Genomic DNA, 23,950 nt, shown 5'->3' with positions numbered 1-23,950 from the left:
AATTTACACGTTGACGACACCTCGGATCCAATATCCAGAGAGTTTTTAAATCTTTTAAGTTGTCTTGATTTTAAGCAGCACGTCGCACAGCCAACTCACAACAGAGGACACACCCTGGACCTGGTCATAACCCATGGCCTGTCCATCGGTGTGTCCTCTGTTGTCGACCTGGCTGTGTCTGACCATTACTGTGTGTTTTTTAGCATCACCAGTTTTAACCGAGAGGAGGCCCCAGTGAGAACAGTGAGGAGGCGCTATCTTACTTCTGAAGTGGCTGCAAATTTTATGGAGATTTTACAGAGCACTCCTGCTGAAATTTTACCTGCACCTTGTGATTTTATTGTTGATAATTTTAACAGTAGACTGAAGTCAACTCTGGACTCAGTAGCTCCACTTTTAACTAAAACAGTAAAAAGAAAACCAACACCCCCGTGGAGAAAAAACAATGAAATCAGTGACCTGAAAAGAAAATGCAGGAGTGCCGAGAGAAGATGGAGGAAAAGTAAACTGGCAATTCATTACGAGATTTTATGTCAACAACTCAAAACTTACAATAATGCAGTCAAAAAGGCACGAATTTCCCATTTCTCACAACTCATCACCATTAATAAAAACAACCCCCGGTTCCTCTTCTCCACTTTTAATGTTTTAACAGGTGCTAATTCTAATAACGTTTTTAAGACACCAACAGACGATCTTTGTGAGAACTTTGCAGACCACTTCAGAACCAAAATCAAGGACATCAGATCCTGCCTTTTATCCCATCAAGTTTTATCTGTTGACACTGAACTGTTGTCCTTGCCTGAGGAAACACTGGAGAGTTTTGCCCTGGTTGATGCAAGGACGCTTGGTCGAGTTTTCTCCCAAGTAAACCCAACAACCTGCCTTTTAGATCCCATTCCCACATCACTCTTAAAATCGTTTTATGGATTCTTCGAGGAACAGTTTTTAAACATCATGAATTGCTCTCTTCAGACGGGTGTCTTCCCCACCGCCTTTAAAACGGCGGTGGTGAAGCCCCTTCTGAAGAAGAGCAATTTAGATCCTAGTGTTCTTAATAACTACCGACCTGTATCCAACTTACCATTTTTAAGTAAAGTTTTAGAAAAACTGGTTTTTAACCAAGTTAATGACTTTTTAAACAGAAAGAACATTTCAGAAAAGCATCAGTCTGGTTTTAGGAAATACCACAGTACCGAGACAGCACTTTTAAAGATTTTAAACGACATCAGGTGGAATTTAGATAATAAAAAGCTCACAGTGTTGGTTCTACTGGATCTAAGCGCCGCTTTTGATACAGTAGACCATCACATTTTATTAAATAGGCTTAGACACCTGGTGGGCCTCTCTGGTACTGTTTTTAACTGGTTTTGTTCTTATCTCACAGACCGATGCTTTTATGTAAGTATGGATACATGTTCCTCGGAAATCCATGAAATTGGATGTGGGGTTCCCCAAGGGTCAATTTTAGGTCCTCTTCTTTTTAATCTGTACATGCTGCCCCTTGGGGACGTCATCAGGAGGCACGGCATCAGCTTCCATAGTTATGCTGACGATACGCAACTGTACATCGCCGTGTCTCCTGATGACACAGGGCCAATTGATGCCCTTTTTAACTGCATTTTAGACATCAAGTCATGGATGGCAGTGAATTTCCTACAGCTCAACCAGGACAAAACTGAGGTTTTAGTCATTGGTCCTGAAGGCCAGAGAGAGAAACTTTTACCAAAACTACAGGATCTTAAACCAACACAGTCAGTAAAAAATCTGGGCGTGATTTTTGACTCTGAGCTGAATTTTCTTCCACATATCAAAAATATGACAAAAATAGGTTTTTATCATCTTAAAAACATAGCCAGAGTCCGCCCGTTTCTCTCTCAGGCCAGTACGGAGGTGCTGATGCATGCTTTTATCACCTGTCGATTAGATTATTGCAATGCCCTGCTCTCTGGTCTTCCCAAAAAGAGTATTTTTAATCTCCAATTATTACAAAACTCAGCCGCACGAGTGCTGACAAGGACCAGAGGGCGGGAGCATATTACGCCAGTTTTAGAGTCGCTGCATTGGCTCCCCGTACGCTTCAGGATCGATTTTAAGGTTCTTTTAATAGTTTTTAAATGTCTTAACGGCCTTGCGCCCTCTTATTTATCTGACCTGCTTTTACCATATCAACCCTCGCGGACCCTGAGGTCCTCCGGCACCGGCCTTTTATCCATACCAAAACCCAGAACCAAAACCCATGGTGAGGCGGCATTTAGCTATTATGGCCCCCACCTGTGGAATAGCCTGCCGGAGAGCCTCAGGACCGCAGAGACTGTTGATATTTTTAAGGGAAGGTTAAAAACACACCTTTTTAGTCAGGCTTTTAACTAGATCTTAAATTCTTCTTATGGTTCTATCTTATTTTTCTGCTTCTATCTTGCTTTTAAAGATGTTATTAACCTTAAATAATTTTACTTGTTTTATTTATTTTATTTATTATCTTACATATTTTTATCTTTTTAAACTGTTTATTCTATTAACTAATTTTTTCAATGTTTTTATCCTATCTTATGTTTTTAGTTTTTAGCTTTAACTCCAGTGTTTCCTCAGGGGGGTCTTCCTCGCTGGGAGGTGTGTCTGGGCTGCTGCTGGGGGCGCTGTCCCTGGGTCCCTTCGGCTCCGCTGGCTGTGGTCTGTCGGGGTCGGGGGGCCTGGGCGCTGGTGCCCCCTGTGGCACGGCCTGCCACTCCTCCCAGTGTGGACGGCCCCAAAGATAGCGCTTCCTCAATCCTCAGTGTCATGCCATGTCTCCCTAGTGTCAGTAGTGAGAGAGAGAGTGTGTGTGTGTGTGTGTGTGTGTAGGTGTGTAGGTGTGTAGGTGTGTGTGTGTGTGTGTGTGTGTGTGCAGTATGGGGTGTGGGAGGGAGGGGTTTTTACTTGTAATTTGTTTTCTGTTTCTATTTTTCTGTGTGTAAAGCACTTTGTGTTGCATTCCCATGTATGAAAGGTGCTCTATAAATAAAGATTGATTTGATTTGATTTGATTTGATGAAAAGTTATACAGTAATTTGAGGACAGTACACATCATGCACACTGTCTCTGCTCAGCTGTTGCTAAACGTGATACTTCCACTCCTCAGAACACTGACAATTGAAAGTCCTGCAAGGACAAAAGTTGCCAGTGAGTGGCTGAGAAGCAAGAGCCAGACGGAGCTGTGGGCTTTAGTCCAACATGGCAACCCTCAGGAGATCATCCCTTATTCCATTGCCCTCACCAGCCAGCTCAACCAGGTAGTGTGTCAGTGTTGTATTTTCATATTGCAGGGCAGAAAATGATACTTAGACTGATTATATTTAACTAGATTTGATTTTCTCATCTACACTGTGAGATTCATAGATGTGAGATATGCACTTTCTAAAATTACAGATTAATGAGTTTCAGCCCTGTCGACAGATGCAGTCTGAAGGGACGGATGGAGACCTCGTGGACAGGAGAGAGATCCGTGGGAATGTGTCCCAAGCCCTGGCCTCTCTCCCCATGTCGTCTTTGCTGGATGTTGGTCAGATCAGCTCTGCACTGGCACAGTCCACTGTAAGTGAGACTTTAGATGATAAAGTTGACACCACATCTATATCTGTCTGATAATATGACACTACAGCCAGCAGCCAGTAATCTTAGTTGAGGACAATGACTGGCTAAACAGCGAGATACAGCAATCCTGGCTCTGTCTAAACCTACCAGTGCCTTTAAAGCCTGTGTTATAGGTTTTATTTGCTTTGTTAAGTTCTGCTCAAAAGCTTATTATAAAAATGACAATTAAATTAAGCATTTTACAGTAGGGTAACTGTTGGACTACTTTGGTCAGGGACTGTAACTTTCTAGAGTCTCTGGTGGTTAACTGGCGCGCAGTAGTAAAGCATATTATTCATTGTAAAACTGTGAATTGTTCTTAAACTTACTTTATCGTGCAAATTAAATGTGGAAGTGCAAGTAACTTGTTCATTAGACATTAAAATGTCAACATTTTGCTTCAAGAGAGAGGCTACAGTATGTGGTAGTTGTAGAACCTGCAGTGGAAGTCGATGTAAACGTATTGAATGAACACAATGAAGCACAAAATGGGTCTAGCATTACAGTGGTTGTATTGTGAAATCTGACTACTATCAAACAAAAGCTGTTCTGAAAGTCCTTATGGCCTCTTATGGACTCCCATTAAACCTTAATGCATCATTTATAAATCCAGCTTTAACCAGCTCCTTCTTCGCTGAGAACATTCTCACTGGGAAACTCACCAGGAAGTCATTTCACACCAGAGCTTAATTTCCCCCATTTGCCCTATTTCAAGTAATTCACAGATACTTGAGTTGAATTGTTTTCTTTTCTTTTTTTCTCAGGCAGTTCCCAATGAGTTGGTGTGTTCAGACTGCCAGCAGAAGATTCTGGAGGCCGTGGGCAGGATGATCCATGTGATAGAGAAACAGATGCATCCTGGTGTTGTATCAACTCTTGAAACAGGAAGGAACATCCTTAAAGTCATAGGTGCTCAATCTCATCAACTACCACCACCACCAGCCCACACAGGAAATGGTTCAAATCTGACTATGAAATCACATTACAGAGTAGGTGATTACTGTTCTTTTGTCTGTGTTTCCAGGTTTCACCTTGGCTGCTGTTTCTGAATCAGCCAATGCCTCCGGTTCTCCCCCAGCCCACACACACACTGCACAGTCAGCTTCTACTATCGTCCTGTCAGCGCTCGCTCACGCAGGAGCTCTAATGCGCTCCCTGATGCGTTCACGTGTTGATGGTGAAGAACCCCTTTTGCTCTCTGCTCCTTATGTCAATACGGTGGGTTTCCAAGGAGACCCCTCTGACCTCCTCTGCAGTCAGCAGAACACCCCCTTTCAGGCTTCATCAAGCAACGCTGCGAACCGGTCTCACATATGTCAGTTTAATATCCCCAACCCCCTTATTGCTCACCTGAAGAGACAGAGGTCTGAGGTGGTGCAGGTACTGTTTGGTATGGATGGAGCACTCGTGTCCAGCCCGACGCTGATTGCAGCTGACCCTCCAATTTCTACCTCTTTGGTTGCCATGGAGCTCACCACTCCCCAGGGTGAGCCCATACATATCAAGGATCTGGACCTTGAACAGGCCATACAGGTCTCTCTGCCCAACAAATACCTTGTGGGACAAGGTGATGAGGGTGGAGATTGGAGAGCAGATGAAAACAGGAATGGGACATGTCTGACTGTGACACTGCCCACCCAAGGACACTTGAACTTTACAGTGAAGGCTGTGGATGGATTGGATGAAAATGCAGGTTTATACATCTCCTTCAACTTCAGCCTCGCTCCAGGTACAGTATTTTCCCCCTGTGGATCGAAGAGCTTAAACTTTACTAAAGTTTATTTTTACTTTACACCTTCTGCTGATTGAAATATTAAAAGGCATACATACTTGTTTATTTAAGATATGTGTAATCATGCCTAGGCTATGTGTTTAGTTTGCTTTTTTCAAATATGTACATGGGGAATTTAAAGCTGCACCAACCTTTTTCATTTATATACTGGATCAAAATCTCATGTGTAACATGAAGGTGTCAAACACAAAGTCAATCCTGCAGCTTTACTGTTTTGGTTCAATCCAACCATAATTATCAATCTCATTTATTTAAACTAGCCTACACTACAAGCCCAGCATCAAACCACTTAGTGACTAGTTGCATGTAGTGGCTTTAAATATTTATATCATTGTGTGTAAGGAATCAGACTAGTTTCTTTTATCTTCTTTTTGATTAAATGTAATTGGAAAAAAGTTTGAAATTATCAGTGTGGTGCACTATTTCAACCCTGTCTTAAATATGGCAACATTAATCCACACTATGTCTCAATGAATGAGCAGCAGTGACATTTATAATTCTGGGAAGTCGTTGTGTCCAAACTCATTTGTTAAGTGATGAGAGGCTACTGTATGACTGTTAAGGTTGATCACACAGCATCTACATAATTATTCATTCAACTTACTGAATATCTGTGAACCTTTGCATGATTTATGTATAAAAAAAGCTGTTTTCAAATTGCATTTTACATTTGTAGGAGCTACTCCAGTGAGTTTGGGACATGTCAAGATAGAAGTGAGCTCTGCAGTGCCAGGGACTAATGCATCCTCCAGTTCCCTTGAGAGAGACTGGGCTCTCACTCTCTCTGCTCCGGCCACCTCCTCAGAGGAAACCATCTTTCTGTCACCGCTGTGAGTCACCAATCATTTCCTTACCTCTGTCAACATTTCTGATGAATAAAGAAGTATGATGACAGTTTCTCCCACAACAGGTTGCATGGGACAGACAGGCATCTCTCTGTCAACCTGACCTCATCCCTGCTCGACGGCGGCCCTGTCAACGTGTCAGTGTGTGCGTTCAGCTCACTGTGCCAGTACTACAGTGTGAGGGAGGGGCGGTGGAGCAGTGAGGGTCTGAAGCCACTGGAGGGCAGCACACTCCACACAGCGCGCTGCCTCACCCAGCATCTCACCATGTTTGGGGCCAGCTTGTTTGTTCATCCTGGGGCTGTTGTTCTGCTGCCTCCGGTATGTGAGAACACCGAGCCTTTTTTTGTGCAATTAAACATCCGACATCTAATCCATCTAATCCACAAAGTTTCGGAAGAGGAAACTCATTGACAGCTTCTTTCTCTCATTTCCCTCCATCCATGTCTTATCTCTCCAGTCAGGTGGCCCTGTAGGTAACATAGTGGTGGGGATTGTGTGTGCTGTTCTGGTTCTGATTCACCTGCTGCTGGGGCTTATCGCCCATAAACTGGATCATTTGGACAGTTTGAGACTGAGCCAGGTGCCTCTGTGTGGCCGACCGGGATTGTACCACTACAGAGTTCTGGTCAAGACCGGCTGGAGACGAGGAGCAGGTGGGGTCAGACAAGGACAAGTCACAGATGTGGAAATAAAAAGTGAAGACAAAAACATAAGTCATGAGTGCATTTTTAGTGTCTGTATAAAAGACATATCTAACTGTTGAAATGGTTTTAACATTTTGGTGTGACCAGGCACCACAGCGCACGTTGGCATCAGTTTATATGGCGTGAACAAAAGCGGCTCCCGCCATCTGCAGAGGGACGGAGCTTTCCAGCGTGGCAGCCTGGACCAGTTTCATCTGGAGACAGATCACAACCTGGGAGAAATTTGGAAAATTCGCATCTGGCATGACAACACAGGTACACGTCCTTATCCTTATGATGTTATTTGGTACTGTATCTTTCCTTCACACAGATGAATGTATTATAAAATGATTTCCTCTGGAATCAAGAAAATATCAAGTATTCGACATTCACTTGATGACAGCATTGTCCTACTGTAGATGAATGACCATGTGTAACTGTATGTAAATGTAGGTCTGGACCCATCCTGGTACGTTCAGCATGTGGTGGTGTGGGACCCACAGACTGATCACATGTTCTTCTTTGTGCTGGAGGACTGGCTCTCTGTGGAGAATCAGAAGAATGAGACTGTGGAGAAGGAAGTTCTGGCCTCATGTAAGACTGTGAAAACACTGCAAAAATAAATATAATCTCATCATATTCTCCAGATTACGTTTCAAGATGGGGATATGAGATAAAGTCATTTATTGTCAGTGGATGTCAACTTTTTATTATGACTCCGTGCCTCAGTTACGCATTGATGGAATTTCTTCTAAGTAGCTGCAAACATTCATTCCTCACAGATGGGCTGATTAGATTTTCATGCAGTCAAGGTCACAGTGACTTGACAAAACATTATTTTGGCCTTGTGAATGCAATATCCTCAAACTCCTCAGGAAAATCCCTTCAAATCTGGCACTAATAATGTCTACTTGCAGTCAAGGATAAACTGTTTTTTTTAATTATCCATATGACTCTGGATCAAAATCTGAAACTAGTCTGAGTGACAGATACAGACAGCTATGATGCTGTAACTTTAGTTTGTTTAAAAAAAAAAGTGATGTTACAGAGGAATCAAGCAAAACTTTTTCTACATGTTGGACCAGACTCTCATTTCCACCACATTTAAAATTCCTCTATTGTCCCACACAACCAACAAAATCACAATCCACTTTGCTCTAAATACAAATGATCAGCCTGTCTGAAAGATCTGTTTTCAACATTTTCCAATCTGTCCCATTTACCTGCTGCAGGTCCAGAGGAGCTGACTCAGTTTCATCGGGTCCTCACCTCTCAGCTGATGTTTGGGTTGATGGAACGCCACCTGTGGCTGTCGCTGTGGGAGCGCCCCACTCACAGCTGTTTCACCAGGGGTCAGAGGGTTACCTGCAGCGCCCTCATACTGCACCTCTACCTGGCCCTGGGGGCTCTGTGGTATGGGGCTGTGGGATCCAAGGGGAACAGGTGAGATGGGTCAAAATCCACCTGTGACAGCAATTACTGCAACTTACTGCAAAGAATGCAACTGACAGAACTGTTGCATTAAAATGTTTTGTGCTCTTTATATCTCATTCACAATTACATTAAAGGGATAGTTCAACACTTTGGAAAATTGGCCCATTGCCATAATCCCTATAGTTTTAGGAGTAGGTTCGTTACCTTTAATTGCTGGTGCAAGCTATTTTTGGAACGGCGGAGCAGAGAGCTGCTCAGAGCGGGGGTCAATGGGATTTCTTGGTTTCTTTCATCAAAATCATCAAATACACAATCCAACAACTCCAAAATGCTCTTGTGGACAAGTTGTGACCTGCACATTCACCACACTATGAGATAATAACGGAACGTTACGAGACAGAGAGTCATTTTCAAGGCAAACTTGCTAAAAAAAAACGCCCCTGAACATGCCTGAACATGCATCAGCAGTTTTGCATGAGGTTACAGCTCGTCCACGAGAGAGTTTTGGAGTTGTTGGATTGTGTATTTGATGAGTTTGATGAGGGAAACCAAGAAATTCCATTAGCCTCCGTAGCATAGCTCTGAGCAGCTTGCGGCTCTGCTCCACTGTTCTAAAAATAGCTTGCACCGACAATTAAAGGTAACGAACCTAGACTATATAATATTAATATAATAGGGATTATGGCAATGGGCCAATTTGCCAAAATGTTGAACTATCCCTTTAAATATTTCAATATTTATACAACTGAATGGTTACATGGCATGACGTTTAAGTGAAGCAGTAATATTCTACTGAGTTGACAGGATGAAAATGATTCATGTCCTTTTCCTACCAGTGGACCGGTGTCGGCCCAGCTGCTGGTGAGCGGTGAGACGGTTGCTCTGGGCGTGATTTTTGCAGTCGTGGTGTTTCCCCTCCAGTGTTTCCTCTGTTTCCTGTTCAGAAAATCTCACAGTAAGGTGAGTCCACACAACCTGAAGCTGAAGTATTTTTGTGATGCATTCTATTGCTGAAAAAGCGATACATTCATTTGGACTTGTGTGTTGTTGCTGATAAGAGGTCACACGGTGTTGCGTCGGTCGTGTGACCATGCTGTGTTTGTCAAACAGTCTTATCCGAGTATGGAAACACTACAAGTGACCGTTTCTCATTTATGAACATCTGTGTAACCTAGGTAACCGTTGACATGTCAGTACCTCCTTCTCCCGTTTGTCATTCCGTGGAGATGGACGTCTACCTCGGCCAATCGGAGCTCTCCGGGCCTTCCTTCCTGTCTCTGCCAGACTCCTCCAGCCACGTCCGAGACAGTCCTTCATCTGTGAGAGCACACACACACTCACACATATGGACACTTCACAGAGTTATTATTCTGCACCCGTCTCACGTCTTAGAATCACATTATGTTTTCTATTGTTTCTAGTTGCTGGAGAGCAAGGCGTTCAACTCCAGTATCCTGGACTTCTGGGCCGCCTCTGGCTTGGCGCCTCAGACAGACGTAGCATGTCAAGACAAGTGTGTAGCAGCGTGGCCGTCCTGTGACAGCCTCCTCAATCTACCAGTGGACTTATGTCCCACCACGACGACCCTAGCCAACGGCCTCTCCAGGGCTTCACCTACTCTGGGCCCAGCTCGCCAGCTGAGGAGGAAAAAGGCGTTGATGCAGCTGCACCTGGCCTCACCCTCCTCCTCTGACTGCCCCACCACTCTTGTCCCTTCACCTTGCAAATATCACCTTTCAAAACAAATTTCAGACTTCAATTCCTCCCCTACTGCACCAGACCAGAAGCCAGTCCAAAATCACAACTATAATTTGACAACATTTCTAACTCTGTCAGGTGAGAAACTGTTAAAGTAAAGTTTATTAATCGTGCACTTTTTTCAGCAATCATTGTCTGTGTTTCTTCAAAGCAAAAATGAAAATGTGTCCAACTTCTCGTGAAAGTTTGCGAGTTATTCAGTATAGTGCATCAATCTGATTGATGTGTTTATGTTGCTGGTGCCAGAGGAGGATCTGCTAATGTCTATAGCAGCAGCAGAGGACACGGGGGGCACGACCAACAGCAACTCGGACAGCGGCCGGGATTCCCCTCGAACCATGTCCTCGTACTCGGCCGCGTAAGGATTGTTTCTGCACGCAGATGCAATTTCATGCACTTCTGTGTGTTCCACTGAACTTTCAGTATCGCTGTGTGATTTTGTCCTTTTTAGGCAAAGCACCTCCTGCAGCAGCTGGTCAGATCAGAGTGAGGATAAGTCCCTGTATGGAGCAGAGAGCCACATGCCAGACCCACAGTCCTGTTCCTCCCTGTACGGGGAGGGACTCTACAAGTGTCCCTCTGTGCAGTCTGTGGACTCTGTGGCCAGCACCTTCCTGCCCAGCCCCTCCCCTGACTCCACACGCTCCTCCTCCACCACACGCATAGGTACCAGAAACAGACCTAACCCGACAGCTCATTTACCCCATCTGTTAATGTTCCAGTTGTGTACATTTGAACAGATTTTAAAACATCGGTTAATTAAGCACTATTTATTATGTCAGAGCAGAGAAGAGAACAGAAATGCAAGAGAGAGATAAACACAACAAACATTATCAAACATACCAGCGCAATCAAAACATTTCCCAACTGCATCCTGCTGTTATCCAGGAATCCTATGAGATATGAACCAACAACGCTCACACACACACACACGAGTTGGAGGCTGACGCTTATTTCCTTCAAATCATCCATGATGACACACACAGAAATAGCCAAGAGAGATTCCAGATTTTTCTTGTAGCTTTCTCATCCCTTACTGTCGCTAAAGGCCTTTGTATTTATTATGTCACAATATTCACACTACTTTTACCTATTCCATCTTGTAGTTAATATTTTTCCCCTTTTGTATGTGTTTTTTCACATCTCATGATCTGCTCCTACATTGTGTTTGAGATATCTGTTGCTCACCCCCCCCACCAGGTGTTGCCCGGGGGCAGCCCAGCTGGCGGCTCCCTCCCTGTGCACTGGGAGTGATTTACCCCCTGGTGGCCGCCCTGCTGGGAGCCTGCCTGCTCGTGGTGGGGCTCTACGGCAGCTCCTTCCCCAGGCCCGTCGTCCTGATGTGGCTGGTATCGGCTCTCTCGGCCTTCCTCACGTCTGCTCTGCTGCTGGAGCCTCTCAAGGTGAGTTCAAACATGTCATCTAATTAACTGGCTTCTTTGATCATCAGCGAATACCTCCTTTGGATTTGCATCTCCGACTCTTTTCCCTTCCCCAGGTGTGCGTGCAGGCGTTTCTCTGCACAGCGCTGTGGAGGCCTGTAGATCCAGAGGTGGAGGACCAGCTGGCTCAGGAGACCACGGTGGTGAGGGCGTTCGGAGAGCATTGCGGGAAGGTTCGCCCACCATGTGGCTACGGCCTGCTGCAGGCTAAAGAGGAGGCGCGCAAAGCCCAAGCCCTGCGATCACTGATGAGGGTGAGATTAAAAACTAATTTCAAAGTTTAATGGTAATTTTCTCCAGAAGCATCTAACGTTCTTAATCTCTTTAATCTGTCCTTTCTGTAGCACTGCGTGTGCCAGCTCTTATTTCTGCTGCTGGTGCTGATGGTGAACTACCAGGATAGCGTTGAGCGGAGGCAGGGTAGACTGCTGCACTCCTCTGTCAGATACCATCTTCACACAGCACCCTTGGGGGTCCCCAACCTCACCTCACTCAGAGAGTAAGGACAACGCTCAGCTTCATGCTGTCAAAACACTATATCATACCAAATGCAACCGAGCACTTCATGTTTTGGGGAGAAAACCTAAAGTATAGCTTGTTCCACAAGACCTGACTGACAGAGACTATCTTTGTCAAAGCATGTCATCATTTTTCAAAGCCTGTCATTGTAATAAGAGGACAGGCTTTGACAAAGATCGCCTCTGTCAGCCACGCACATGACTTTCATTGTCCAACATCAGTGACAGCAGTTGCTCTGCATCCTGTTATTGTGTCAATAAAGGTTGAAGATTAAAAAGCACGAAGAACCACACTTTCACTCTTTCACTCAGTGTGTCTTTTCCAAAGCTACCATGAAGTTCTACACATAATCAAAATCAAACCTGTCACATGTTCACCTACCTCGCTTTTGTCTTTTGTTGAAATGATTGTTGGATGATTGGTACCTCCAACAAAGAGGCTATATTTTGACACATGCATGTTTGGCTGTGTGTTCAAGTATTGAACAGACTGGCACCCAACTTGGTGAAGGGGTGGGGCACAAGCCAGGGAACAACCTTTAAATGTTGGTACCCTTTGGTTAGAAGGCTCCAGAATTCTTTGAGCACTTCCTTAACACTGGATGGTGATATTCTTCTAAGTGCTATTTAGTGCTATTTTTTTTCCCCACCTTGGTCCTTTAAAAAGGGTCATTTGGTATACAGACATAATGAGGACATAGCTACAGTGTGCATTTAAGGATTTATGTGGCATTATACATATTCTTACTGTCCCCTGATAGATCCTATGAACTCACCAAAGCATAGCTCTCAGCCCCAAGCAATTTCAGTCCTACAGATGTATCTTTAACAACAGTTTAAAAAATGCAAAGTTTTTTCATTCACAAAGTTTTTTTCTTCAATAATTTCTGGCTAGTTTAGTTTATTAGTTAGTTTAGTTTATTAGTTTAATAAGGGACAATGTGCAATTTAATCATTTAAAGGGGGAAAAATGAAAAGATGGTTGCACCAGATTTAGCTCCCTTTAGCTGTGGATTACAACACATTTGTTTACCATATGAGTATATTGAATATGTCTCACCTATATGTTTTTGGATGCTTATAAACTAATGTTTATCCTCTCTTCATCCAGCTGGTCAGATACAGAGCGGTGGATCAACCTCACCCTGGTGCCACACCTTCACCAAAACCCTTCACTCCATCTTGTAGGGTTGCCACAGATGCAGTACACACACACACTTGGTCACATGGCAAATGTACTCCTGGGAAACAGCAGTGAGATGACACAGCAGCTCCTTGGTGACCTACACATGGCAGACTGGAGGAAGACAGTGTAAGTGAATGTATTGGTATGCTGAGGGTTGATGTAAACTTTCATCTTTTGGTTGTTCAGCTGTTGAGCATCCAAGTGTTACATTAGTTTTTGTTTTGTTTTTTGGTAATGAGACATTTCGCCCCATTAACCCTTGCCAAAAAAGAAAATAATGAAACATATTTTCCTCTGTGAACAAGACAAGCAGAAAGATTTCAAAATATGATTTACATAATCTGATATTATTTCCCCATGTGAATTATCAAGATACTTTGACTTTTAAAATCCTGTTTCTCCTGACACGTTATTTTAGTGTTTTATGACTTACTGTACCTGAGGTTTATTCTAAGCATCATCAGACTCAGTTGACATTCATTAAGTAAATGTTTAAAATACAGTTTAAAATCCAATTTAGAAGTCTTTATTAAAAACACTGATGTTGATTTGACATGGTATCATAGCATTGTTTGTTTTAAATCTCTTTCAGGTTTAAATCTCTCTCTATTGATTTCACACACTACCATAGAGAGACTGGTTTATTTGTGTGTGTGTCCATTCAAGTAGAGTGGGCTCAAATGAACAGAGTCACTCCCTTCCTCTCTATTAATCCACTCCTCCTCCCTTCATCTTTCTCGGGACTGGACCTTCAAGTTGCCCTCATGGTAAGACTTTGCAAAAAAAAAAAAAAGTAGATATAAAGAGCAATACTTCAAAACAGTTTCATATATAAAATCCTGTGTTTTACAATTGCAGGTCCTCCTTCTCATCTCTGCTGTCTTCATCTTGTCTGGGGAGCTGTGGTCCATGGTAACCGAGCATGCCCAGTATCTGCATCAGTGCAGACACTGGTTCCAGCTCCTCCTGGCATCGTTGTCACTGGCAACAGCTATTCTGCAATTCTGCTTCCTATCTGTCGCCTCTTTGTGTGCTTCCAAGGTAAACAACCAAAAGTAAAACCTTTGACACACACTGACGTCACCTTCTACACCACCCTGCTAGTGGTAGAAAGAAATAGTGATTGTTAGTTTTAAAAAAAAATGTTATAAAAGTAGAGACTGACTAATCTGTGTGTTGCTTAGCTTCGGTCCCAACCAGACAGCTTCATCAGCTTCCACAGCGCTGCCCTCCTGGCACAGAGGTCCTCTCAGTGTGCAGCTGTCCTGCTCACGCTGCTCGTTTTAAAGGTTTGTCGATATACAATTACAATAGCCCACTATTTCACAACTGTATTGAATGTCTGCCCATTTCCTTTGCTGTGTGTTTCAGCTGCTGGGAACCTTGAGGTTTGTGCGGAGGTGGGTGGTGATAGGCAGAGTGCTGCAGAGAGCCCGGGGGGAGCTGTGGGCTCTGACTGTCCTACTGCTGCTGCTGCTCATGCTCTGCACTCACCTTGGAAACATGGTACGACAAGAAAAGCTGGAGAATAGACTGTTTATAAAGATGTTTTATAAGGAAGAGGTGGGTTTGATACAACTTTTTCTTCGTCTCAGCTGTTCTCCCGGTCAGTGGAAGGCTTCCTGTCCGTACGTGAGGCTGGTGTGTCAGTGCTGTCCATCCTGCGGGGCCGAATGGCACTCCTAAGATTATGCAAAGTCCACACAGTCCTTGGGTCCCTCTATGGACTGCTCCTGATGGGGGGAGGTCTCTGCCTATTGGCCAGACTCTGTGGAGCTGTTCTCATTCATACATACAGGTATATAATATTACCTGCATTATCAAAATTAAATGAAACTGAAACTCCAGGTGTTTATCCATATCTGATGTGACAAGTCCTTAAAGGGATAGTTCAACATTTTGGCAAACTGGCCCATTGCCATAATCCTTCTAGTTTTAGGAGTAGGTTTGTTGTTGTGACCTGCACATTCACTACGCTATGAGATAATAATGGAACGTTACGAGACAGAGTTGTTTTCGAGGTAAATTCATGCAAAACCGCTGATGCACGTTCCTGTCAGGGGCAGTTTTTCGGCAAGCAGTCTCTGAATTTGCACTGACAAATAAAGGTAACGAACCTACTCCTAAACTATAGGGATTATGGCAATGGGCCAATTTGCCAAAATGTTGAACTATCCTTTTATCATAAGGTTTTTTCTTGAGCAAGAATACAACTTTGACCAGGTTGAAACGTTTCCAAACTGTGAACTGAGAATTTGTCCTGTGAACATTAATGTCTAAACCACATTTTGCAGTAATCCATACAGCAGTTGTTGAGATATTTCAGCACAGACCAAAGCAGAGAACCAGCAGACATCAGCTTTCTGCTATCTGATCTGACTGTGAAACCAGCCAGGAAGCTGCTGGGTGAATGATTATAATTTGTCCAGTGAATGTGCTGAATTGAAAGTACAGTACTGTAGCTGTGTGATGCTAAGTACCAACAAGGCAGGAATTTTTTTATTAGGTAGTAACTTTCGTTTCTATCTGTTGCTGTGTCCTCCAGGGCTGAGCAGGCTGAGCTGTACCATCCAACCATTGAACCTCAGGACTATGAGATGGTGGAGTTTTTCATCAAGAGACTCAAACTGTGGATGGGACTCACTAAGACCAAAGAGGTAAATAGTTGCGGTGTGTTATGTTGGAAACATTGAGTGATTGAGATGCTTCCATCATCCATTTATGATGCTTATTCCATACATTTATTTCCTTTCTAGTTCAGGCACAGGGTGAAGTTTGAAGGCATGGACATCCCTCCTTCCAGATCCTCCCAGGAATCCCGGCTCTCCACTCTCTCATCCACCCTCCCTTCTTCCCGTTCTCCTTCCCTTTCCTCCTCGTTTTCATCCCCACGTCCCCTATCCTCCGCTCTGTCTGTGAGGTCTGAAGACTCGTCAGCATCTGAGTCTGGGTTTGATGTCTCTCCCTACTTGGACCGCCTGGACCCCTGCGTCACTGCTCTTCTGTCTCACTTTGATCGGGTCAACCAAATAACTGAGGATATTCACAACCTGGAGATGAAGCTAGAGGAGGGGAGGAGCAGGAGAAGGAAGGAGGAGGGGATGTGTAACAGGGAGAAAGTCGCAAAAAGATGCAGAGAGTCATCTACAAGGCCAATGAAAGCAGATAATGGAGGAGTAATGGAAGAACTTAACCACATGAAGACAGGTCTCCTTCACACCAAAACCCGCAACTCCCTCTCATCCTCCTTCTCTTCCACTCCCTCCACACTCCACCCCTCTGCTGCATCCATCTGCATCTTCCCTCGTACACTGAGGTCCTACTCTGAGTCTGAGTCTGAAACTAGACTCTGTGGTTTGAATCCTGTCGGTTCTCCAAACGTTGGGCGGTTCCCCGGGAGAAGAGCCTGGCATTCTGGGAGCTCTTATTCGGCTGATGCAGCTCAGAGGGGCTTCCAGTTCTCAGGAGGAAACGGAGGAGAACATTTAACACTTACAAACGCCAGACCACAAAGTGAAGAGGGGGTAAGAAGGCGTGCCAGTGATGGAGTCCCTGTGAAGAGGAAAGCTTGGATCTCTGAAGGACCGGAGACTGAGCAAGACATAAGTTGATGGATCTTATCCTCACCAGTAAAGACTGGGACTGGATCTCTGTATTGACAGCTGGACTGTAGTGCTTCTTTGGAGCTGTAATGCTGTGTTGATGAGTTGGTGTTGTTTGCTAGAGGGGTTTGTTTACTGTAGGTTACATAAGATCTTACACAAGTTTACTCATCATGCAACAGTTGACCAATTTAACCAATTTACCGTTTGGTTTGTTATGAACGTCGGAAATACTGTTATGATACTGCATACTTAAAATTATGAGTAATTTTTTCTATGAAAGTAACATTATGCAAATAGTTAAGGAATAGCTGTATATGGACAAAATTTCACAGAGGTATGAATCGTTTTTTTAGTGCAGATGACTGGATCACTCATCTACTGCAGCCAGAGAGCAAGTCGACTGACCCAATATGGCCGCCTGTGAGTCACATCTGAACATAGTCTGATCCACCCCCCTTGGGGTACACCGTCGACAGGTTGTCAGTCTATCACAGGACTGTCAGAGATGAACACATACAGTACTCTCAGATTTAGCCTGCAAGCAGTTGAGAGTCATTAATCACCCCAGAAGTCCACCCAGAAAGGCCCCAGGCCCAGGAATCAAGGCGAGAGTGCTAACCACCCTCCATCTTGGAAACAGTCTCTTTTTTGTTCCTAGTGGTGGGCAGGTACAGTCTGATAGAAAAAGCTACTGACTGCTGTTATTGTTGGAACTTACCTTGTGAAGTTTGGCTCATCTTAGAAATGAATAGTCAGGACATCATCTCCGCCTCTGCTTGATTGATGTTTGACCACTCTGGTAACTTTAATGAAGTGCAATATTGAATCACTGGGCTCCCAATTTAATCAAAAGAAAAAGAGAGAGAAAGAATGAACTGCTCTCATTTCAGGGCTCACCATCAACATTACCAATGAAGTGAAATAATTCCTCAAGCAACATTTATGAATTTTTTAAAAAGCTCCTCTTTCCTCCAGAGAAAACAACGTGGAAGTTTTCAGCAACAGTAATGAACTTTTCAATTTCAAATTTGCCAATAACCATGTCACCCAGAAGAGGAGTTTTGAGGACAGTCCTCAATCAAACTAATTACATATTTCTGTTACTTACAGCACTGAATACACAAATGCAGATATACTTTGTAAGCAACACTGTGGATATCCCTACAGACAAATAAAGACAAGAGACCATGTGGTCTGAAAGTAGGCCGGTGTTTCACTTCTTCTGACATCTTATACACAACAGCAAACTGTTACAAAAGTACTGTGTGCTCTGTTTTTATTAATGTGTTTGGTTTAAGTAAATAACACAGCCCTATGAATATTTTATCAGCACTAATTCATTTATCTGAAGGAATGAAACCTTAATAGAAGGGTAAACACACGATAACAGTGCGGCAAACACTGTAAGTGCTGGGACACATGCTGGGCTGGCTGACAGTGGTGTTTGTCAGTATTAAATTACATTATTGGACATTGCTTTCAAATTGTGTGATAATGCAGTTTTGGTTTGGTTTTACTAACAATAATGTATAAATTACATAATGTCCAAATAAAATACATGCAACAACATGGCCATAATACAAAGGTATAAAAGGAACAGTTTTGATTCTTGGGTATGATGACAAAAGGCCAAATTTCCCAGTAAAATCACAAAAAATAAAAGGCATGTTAAAATATATACTGTATGTATATAATTTATATGTTACATTGATATAATAATTCAACCATTATCAGGGTAAACCTCAGAAAGCATGCTGATATGTACTCCAGTCATTATGTTATCTTGAGTTGACCTTGCAAAGAGAACTTTGTCTTTTACCTGTCAGCTCCTTCAACATGGACACAAACATTACTCTAAGCAGCAGATATGTAAAGTTTTTCAAAAGATTGCATTCCTTTCTTTGATCACAAAATTGACATAGTCTTAAGGTCAATGGTTTCCCATAACTTATCCCACTTATCACTTTCTTTGTGCGCATTTCCTTATCATTGTACCACAGTAAAATGTCAGTTCACCTGTATAAAAGAGGAAGCAAGAATCTCTGTGGGCACTTGGGTTTCAGAGTCTACAGGTGAGTACACTACCGGATCATGGACTGACCACATTACTGCTGCGATTGGATTGGTTCTGATGGTCTGATTTTCTGCATTTTCTACAGCTACTTGTCTACTACTTGACAACAGAGCCGTGATGATGAAGTGGGCTTTCGTTCTGTGTGCCATGGTGGCACTGTCTGAGTGCCTTGTCCAGTAAGTCAGATTGACCACTCATGTCCCTGTGCTTGCTGTATTTGTTTTATTTTTCCTATAACATAAATTTAATTCACTACTGTGAAATAACCAATGACATATATGACGTTTAAATTAGCCTGTTACCATGTGGGTGTAAGCCATCTTATGTATTATGCTTATTATCTGAATTTTAAACGAAAGCAGCTTTAGGAGAATGTCTTGGTCGTGTTTCTGGATTTGCATTGAACGTTTTAAGAGGAGGGACATGTACAGAGACCTCTTAACTTGTCAAGAGTAAGATTATAAATGTAGCTGCGAGAACAGAATGTAAATCGCACTTTTGGGTGAATCCTAGGATCCATCTGGAGAAGGGTAAGACCGCCAGGGAGGTCCTGGAGGAGGAGGGTCTCTGGGAGGAGTACAGGACCAAGTACCCATACAACCCCATGGCCAAATTTGACTCACGCTTTGCCGTGGCCGACCAGCCCATGACCAACGATGCTGACGTGAGTAATAGAGGCCGAGGCTTTAACAGATGACAACACCGACAAATAGCTAATTCTGGTCATGAATAATCTTTGTTTCTCATCTGTATCTCCAGCTGGCTTACTATGGAGTCATCTCCATCGGAACTCCTCCTCAATCCTTCAAGGTCGTCTTTGACACCGGCTCCTCCAACCTGTGGGTGCCCTCCGTCTACTGCAGCAGTCCAGCCTGCAGTATGTACAATTATACATGATCATAATTAAACAGACAGGTAGTACATATAGCTGGAAAAGGGTTTAAAGAAGGTTTTGTCAGTTCATTGCAACAATTTACACTGGTCAGGAATGAATACAAAAATGTTAATGTTCCGTTAGGGTTTGGTTTGTTAAGGGTTTATAAAAAGTCAAGAGGCATGTCAACTGATCATTAAGTTGCCTGAGGGAACTAGCTGCTCATTCACGCTGTCAAATATTAAATAAAAGAAGAACCTGAGAGCCCTTCAAACCCCACATTTGATAGTCCTGAGGTGGAATTCTGCAGTTAGACTGAGTATGGTTTAACTTATAGGCTTCCAGATTGACAGGAGTCAGGACAGATTCTCAACAAGAAAAAAAGTTTTATCTAGTGGAGCCCTGAATATCCAACAGAAATCTGACTGAACTCCAGGGAAAATGGCATTTGATCCATGGAGGGACCTTTCTTTTGTTTTGGGGATTAACACCAATCCTGATCTGGCTACATCTAGATATGTGGACACTGCTGTGCCTCTCAGTGAATAGTACCAGCATTTTGATAAAGAAAGCTAACTAAAGCCCATTTATAATATAAATGCAGCAATGAGAATGGAATAGTTCGGTGTTTGCAGCCTATTTGTGCTAAAACTTTTTAAATTGCCTGTTTTGTTCATGGTTGCCTATGACTGCTAATAGGGGGACATACTTATGTATATTATCTGTGTCTTCCCTAGACAACCATGACAAGTTTGACCCAAGCAGGAGCAGCACCTACAAATATGATGGCACTCAACTCAGAATCCAGTATGGCACCGGGAGCATGACTGGCTTCCTTGCATACGACACAGTGACGGTAATAAATCAAAGTATCAAAAATACAATCACAGTCTCACTTTTATTGTGAAAATACATAGGCTACTTATCTGCAATGAATACCATGTTCAAAGTAAAAAAGGTACTATGATTCCTTGGTGATTAAAAATTGGTTGGCCTCCAAGTGTAAACTCATTTGTTGTTTTAATTGCCACTATAAAGTCTTGCTGTCATTTGAGACAATTTGAACTCCCTGTGCTGTCTTGATGTTTGCTTGTCAGGTCGCCAGCCTCGCTGTGAGAAACCAGATCGTGGGTTTGAGTCAGACTGAGGCTCCATTTATGCAGTACATGCGTGCTGATGGTATCCTGGGCCTGGCCTACCCTCGCCTGTCTGCCTCTGGCGCCACACCTGTCTTTGACAACATGATGAGCCAGGGTCTGGTGAACCAGGACATGTTCTCCGTCTACCTTACCTCGTAAGGACAAACACAGTTTTATAGTGTCCTGTGTGTGGGGAAAGGAATTGTGTTTTTACTCATGTTGAAATTGTAGCCTATCTTTTTCTACGTTTATCAGTAAGTTCTCACTTTTCTCTGTAGTAACTCTCAGCAAGGCAGTGTGGTGACCTTTGGTGGTACTGACCCCAACCACTACTACGGCGCCATCACCTGGATTCCCCTCTCCAATGAGCTGTACTGGCAGATCACAGTGGACAGGTAAAGCCACAGATGTTCTGAAATCTCTCCAAAATGGAGGTGATAGTATGAGCAGAAATGTTTCTTAAGTGTGTTTATTCTGTTTCTGTCAGCGTTACTGTCAATGGTCAGGTTGTGGCTTGCAATGGTGGTTGCCAGGCTATTGTGGATACTGGTACTTCTCTGATTATTGGACCTCAGAGCAGCATCAGCAACATCAACCGTTGGCTGGGAGCTAGCAGCCAGAATGGAGATGTAAGTCCCATTAAATATTACACATTACACACTAAATGTAAACACTCTACTGAAGTTAAACAGTGGAAATACATTTCGATGCCCTCTCATCCTTTTACCATCTTATCTCTCCCTCTACTCAGTACGTTGTGAACTGTAACAACATCGGCCAAATGCCTGACCTGACCTTCAATATCCACGGAAACCAGTTCACCCTCCCAGCCTCTGCCTACGTCCGTCAGGTAAATGATTATTTCCTTGCAGCTCTTTATATACGTACTGCTCTATCCTTCCTATCTAAAAAAATCTTCTGCTCATTCTCTCCCACAGTCTCGTTATTATGGCTGCCGTACTGGCTTCAGCCATGGAGGCGACAGCCTGTGGATCCTGGGTGATGTCTTCATCAGACAGTACTATTCTATCTTCAGCAGAGCCCAGAATATGGTGGGTCTGGCCAGGGCCAGATAAGAAACCTGAAGTCACCTTGTAACAATCAGACACAAGAACCATGCAAAAATCATAAATATATCCCTGTGCAACTGCAGGACTTCCAAAATGTAACTGCAATATGTGATGCTTGAGACCCAAATCTTATCTTTGTCCGAGTATAAGTGATTCCATTTTCTCAAATCCAATAAAAAGAGTTCAATCGATTTTGCTGGTGTTTTGTTATTCATGTAGGCAACACACAGGCATGACTCAAAATCTGTGGCAGTGGTAAGCTGCCATATTGTCTAATTCAGATGGCAACCCAGCAAAATAGCCTATATGATGATGCAAATTACACTGACAGTAGCCTAATTGACACTAATTACAGAGAGACTTACACGCAAATCAGAATAACTGCAATAGATATTTGTACATTCTCCATTAGATTAAAGGACATTTCACTATGATATACCTAGTATCTACTATTTCTCCCCCAAACTCCACATTCTCTATTCAACACTATTGGTGACTTCTGTGGTCAGACTCCACCAGATGCTTACAGTAGCCCACATTAGCTAACATTAATTCCCCAGACATTAAGACTGTATAGTAAATCAACAACTTAACTGATTTCCAGCCCCTTGCTGTAAAAACCTATTCTTTATTACATTCAAATTAACATATTTTTATCGTAATTTATCTTCATAATGAGCCATTAAAACATCAGTGTCTTCAGTTTTATGAAAATGAACCCCAGATTCACCAGTAGGAAATTTATGTTATTCATAGTTGTCTAAGAGGAGCATTTTCTCCATTTTAAATAGCCTATCATAGGTTTCCATGAGAATGCTGGCTTGCTGTTTAGCAGCTATGCTTGCCATGTTTACTTGGCCCCAGTTTAGTAACATACCATACAAACATACAATATTTGGCAGTTAGCAATTGGCAAATTATCTGAAGCTGGTCATAAACCAGTTGTCTCATATACATGAATTACAGGGTGAACACCCTTATGTGTTTTTATTCTGTAGCCTAAATGGAAAACACAAACTGAAATGCATGAAAAAAAGAAAAAGAAAGAGCTTTATTCAGTCAGCGTTATTAAGGAGTTCCATTCTGCCATTGTGATCAGACTTTTCTCAAGGTGATAAATGACTAGGCAGAGAGGCACCCTGAAGAGATCCTCAGCCTGGCTTTATCTCACTTGAGTGGATTTGACAAAAAGACTGAAGAGCCACTCCATATCCATCAACACCTTGTTTGGCACCAATCCTTTCCCCTCAAGTGGATAAGAATACTCAGTTTTCCAAGACATAGGGTGAAGTCAGGTAAAATGGGCCACTTTTTGGTAAACGATGAATAAGACCATCAAAAACGCTATGCATGAAATCCATTGATATTTTTTAAAATCGACATAGGTCTCTTAAATGTTTCTGTGTAAAAAAAAAATTAAAAAGTATAATTATTTTGGAATTATGAGAGTTAAAGTATCGGGATATTCCCTCTCGAGGTACGATGAAGGTTCAGGTAAAATGGGCCAGCCGTTCAGTTAAATTGGGCCAAGAGAGAACAACACAGTAATTTTAGCAGAAATCATTTAAATTTTAATAATTAATTGACACTACTACTAAACTACAACACTAAACTTAACATTAACAGTAAAAACATAAGAGGTTGAAGACATTTTTTAATCTTAAAATGCATTTTAAAATTACATGATCATGTTGTTGCTATGCTCTTTGTTAACTGACTATGTTATAGGCTCTTTTACTGTGTGTGTATGTGTGTGTGTGGCATTATAGATGCCATTTTTTCCCCCACAGTGCTAATGGCACCATGAGTGGCACTGACCAACCTTGGATATATATCTAACTTTGAACATGTTTTGCACCCTCAATTTCTGTGTAACTTTAGTGTAAGACTGTGTTTTGTATGTGGCCCATTTTAG

General features: G+C 42.8%; 2 protein-coding genes across 2 annotated transcripts in view; both read left to right on the top strand.

The window, feature by feature from the left end:
* pkd1b (polycystic kidney disease 1b) overlaps positions 1-16,884 on the top strand; it is a gene marked incomplete at both ends in the record, with an annotated part of 30,491 nt that extends 13,607 nt beyond the window's left edge. The window contains 26 exons of the mRNA XM_083994889.1: positions 3,122-3,272; positions 3,436-3,573; positions 4,377-4,521; positions 4,637-5,341; positions 6,081-6,234; positions 6,315-6,570; positions 6,710-6,905; positions 7,044-7,211; positions 7,389-7,529; positions 8,168-8,378; positions 9,206-9,329; positions 9,545-9,688; positions 9,791-10,205; positions 10,374-10,485; positions 10,579-10,793; positions 11,328-11,530; positions 11,626-11,823; positions 11,914-12,068; positions 13,199-13,399; positions 13,866-14,040; positions 14,132-14,314; positions 14,458-14,562; positions 14,645-14,779; positions 14,869-15,071; positions 15,819-15,930; positions 16,030-16,884. Coding sequence (XP_083851015.1) covers positions 3,122-3,272; positions 3,436-3,573; positions 4,377-4,521; positions 4,637-5,341; positions 6,081-6,234; positions 6,315-6,570; positions 6,710-6,905; positions 7,044-7,211; positions 7,389-7,529; positions 8,168-8,378; positions 9,206-9,329; positions 9,545-9,688; positions 9,791-10,205; positions 10,374-10,485; positions 10,579-10,793; positions 11,328-11,530; positions 11,626-11,823; positions 11,914-12,068; positions 13,199-13,399; positions 13,866-14,040; positions 14,132-14,314; positions 14,458-14,562; positions 14,645-14,779; positions 14,869-15,071; positions 15,819-15,930; positions 16,030-16,884 — 5,800 coding nt within the window. The remainder of the gene's footprint in view (positions 1-3,121; positions 3,273-3,435; positions 3,574-4,376; positions 4,522-4,636; positions 5,342-6,080; positions 6,235-6,314; positions 6,571-6,709; positions 6,906-7,043; positions 7,212-7,388; positions 7,530-8,167; positions 8,379-9,205; positions 9,330-9,544; positions 9,689-9,790; positions 10,206-10,373; positions 10,486-10,578; positions 10,794-11,327; positions 11,531-11,625; positions 11,824-11,913; positions 12,069-13,198; positions 13,400-13,865; positions 14,041-14,131; positions 14,315-14,457; positions 14,563-14,644; positions 14,780-14,868; positions 15,072-15,818; positions 15,931-16,029) is intronic.
* A 2,185-nt stretch (positions 16,885-19,069) lies between these two features.
* Positions 19,070-22,041, top strand: LOC311002796 (pepsin A-like; the record flags this gene model as incomplete). The annotated part of the gene is made up of 9 exons (XM_083994305.1): positions 19,070-19,128; positions 19,466-19,616; positions 19,712-19,829; positions 20,564-20,682; positions 20,924-21,120; positions 21,244-21,360; positions 21,453-21,594; positions 21,717-21,815; positions 21,904-22,041. 9 exons carry the CDS (start codon positions 19,070-19,072, stop codon positions 22,039-22,041), a joined length of 1,140 nt encoding a protein of 379 aa, XP_083850431.1.
* Between the last annotated feature and the right edge of the window lie 1,909 nt (positions 22,042-23,950).

The sequence above is a fragment of the Trachurus trachurus genome (assembly GCF_905171665.1).
Source record: "Trachurus trachurus genome assembly, chromosome: 19".
In the NCBI taxonomy this organism is placed as follows: Eukaryota; Metazoa; Chordata; class Actinopteri; order Carangiformes; family Carangidae; genus Trachurus; species Trachurus trachurus.
This window is presented reverse-complemented; position numbering and strand designations above follow the sequence as displayed.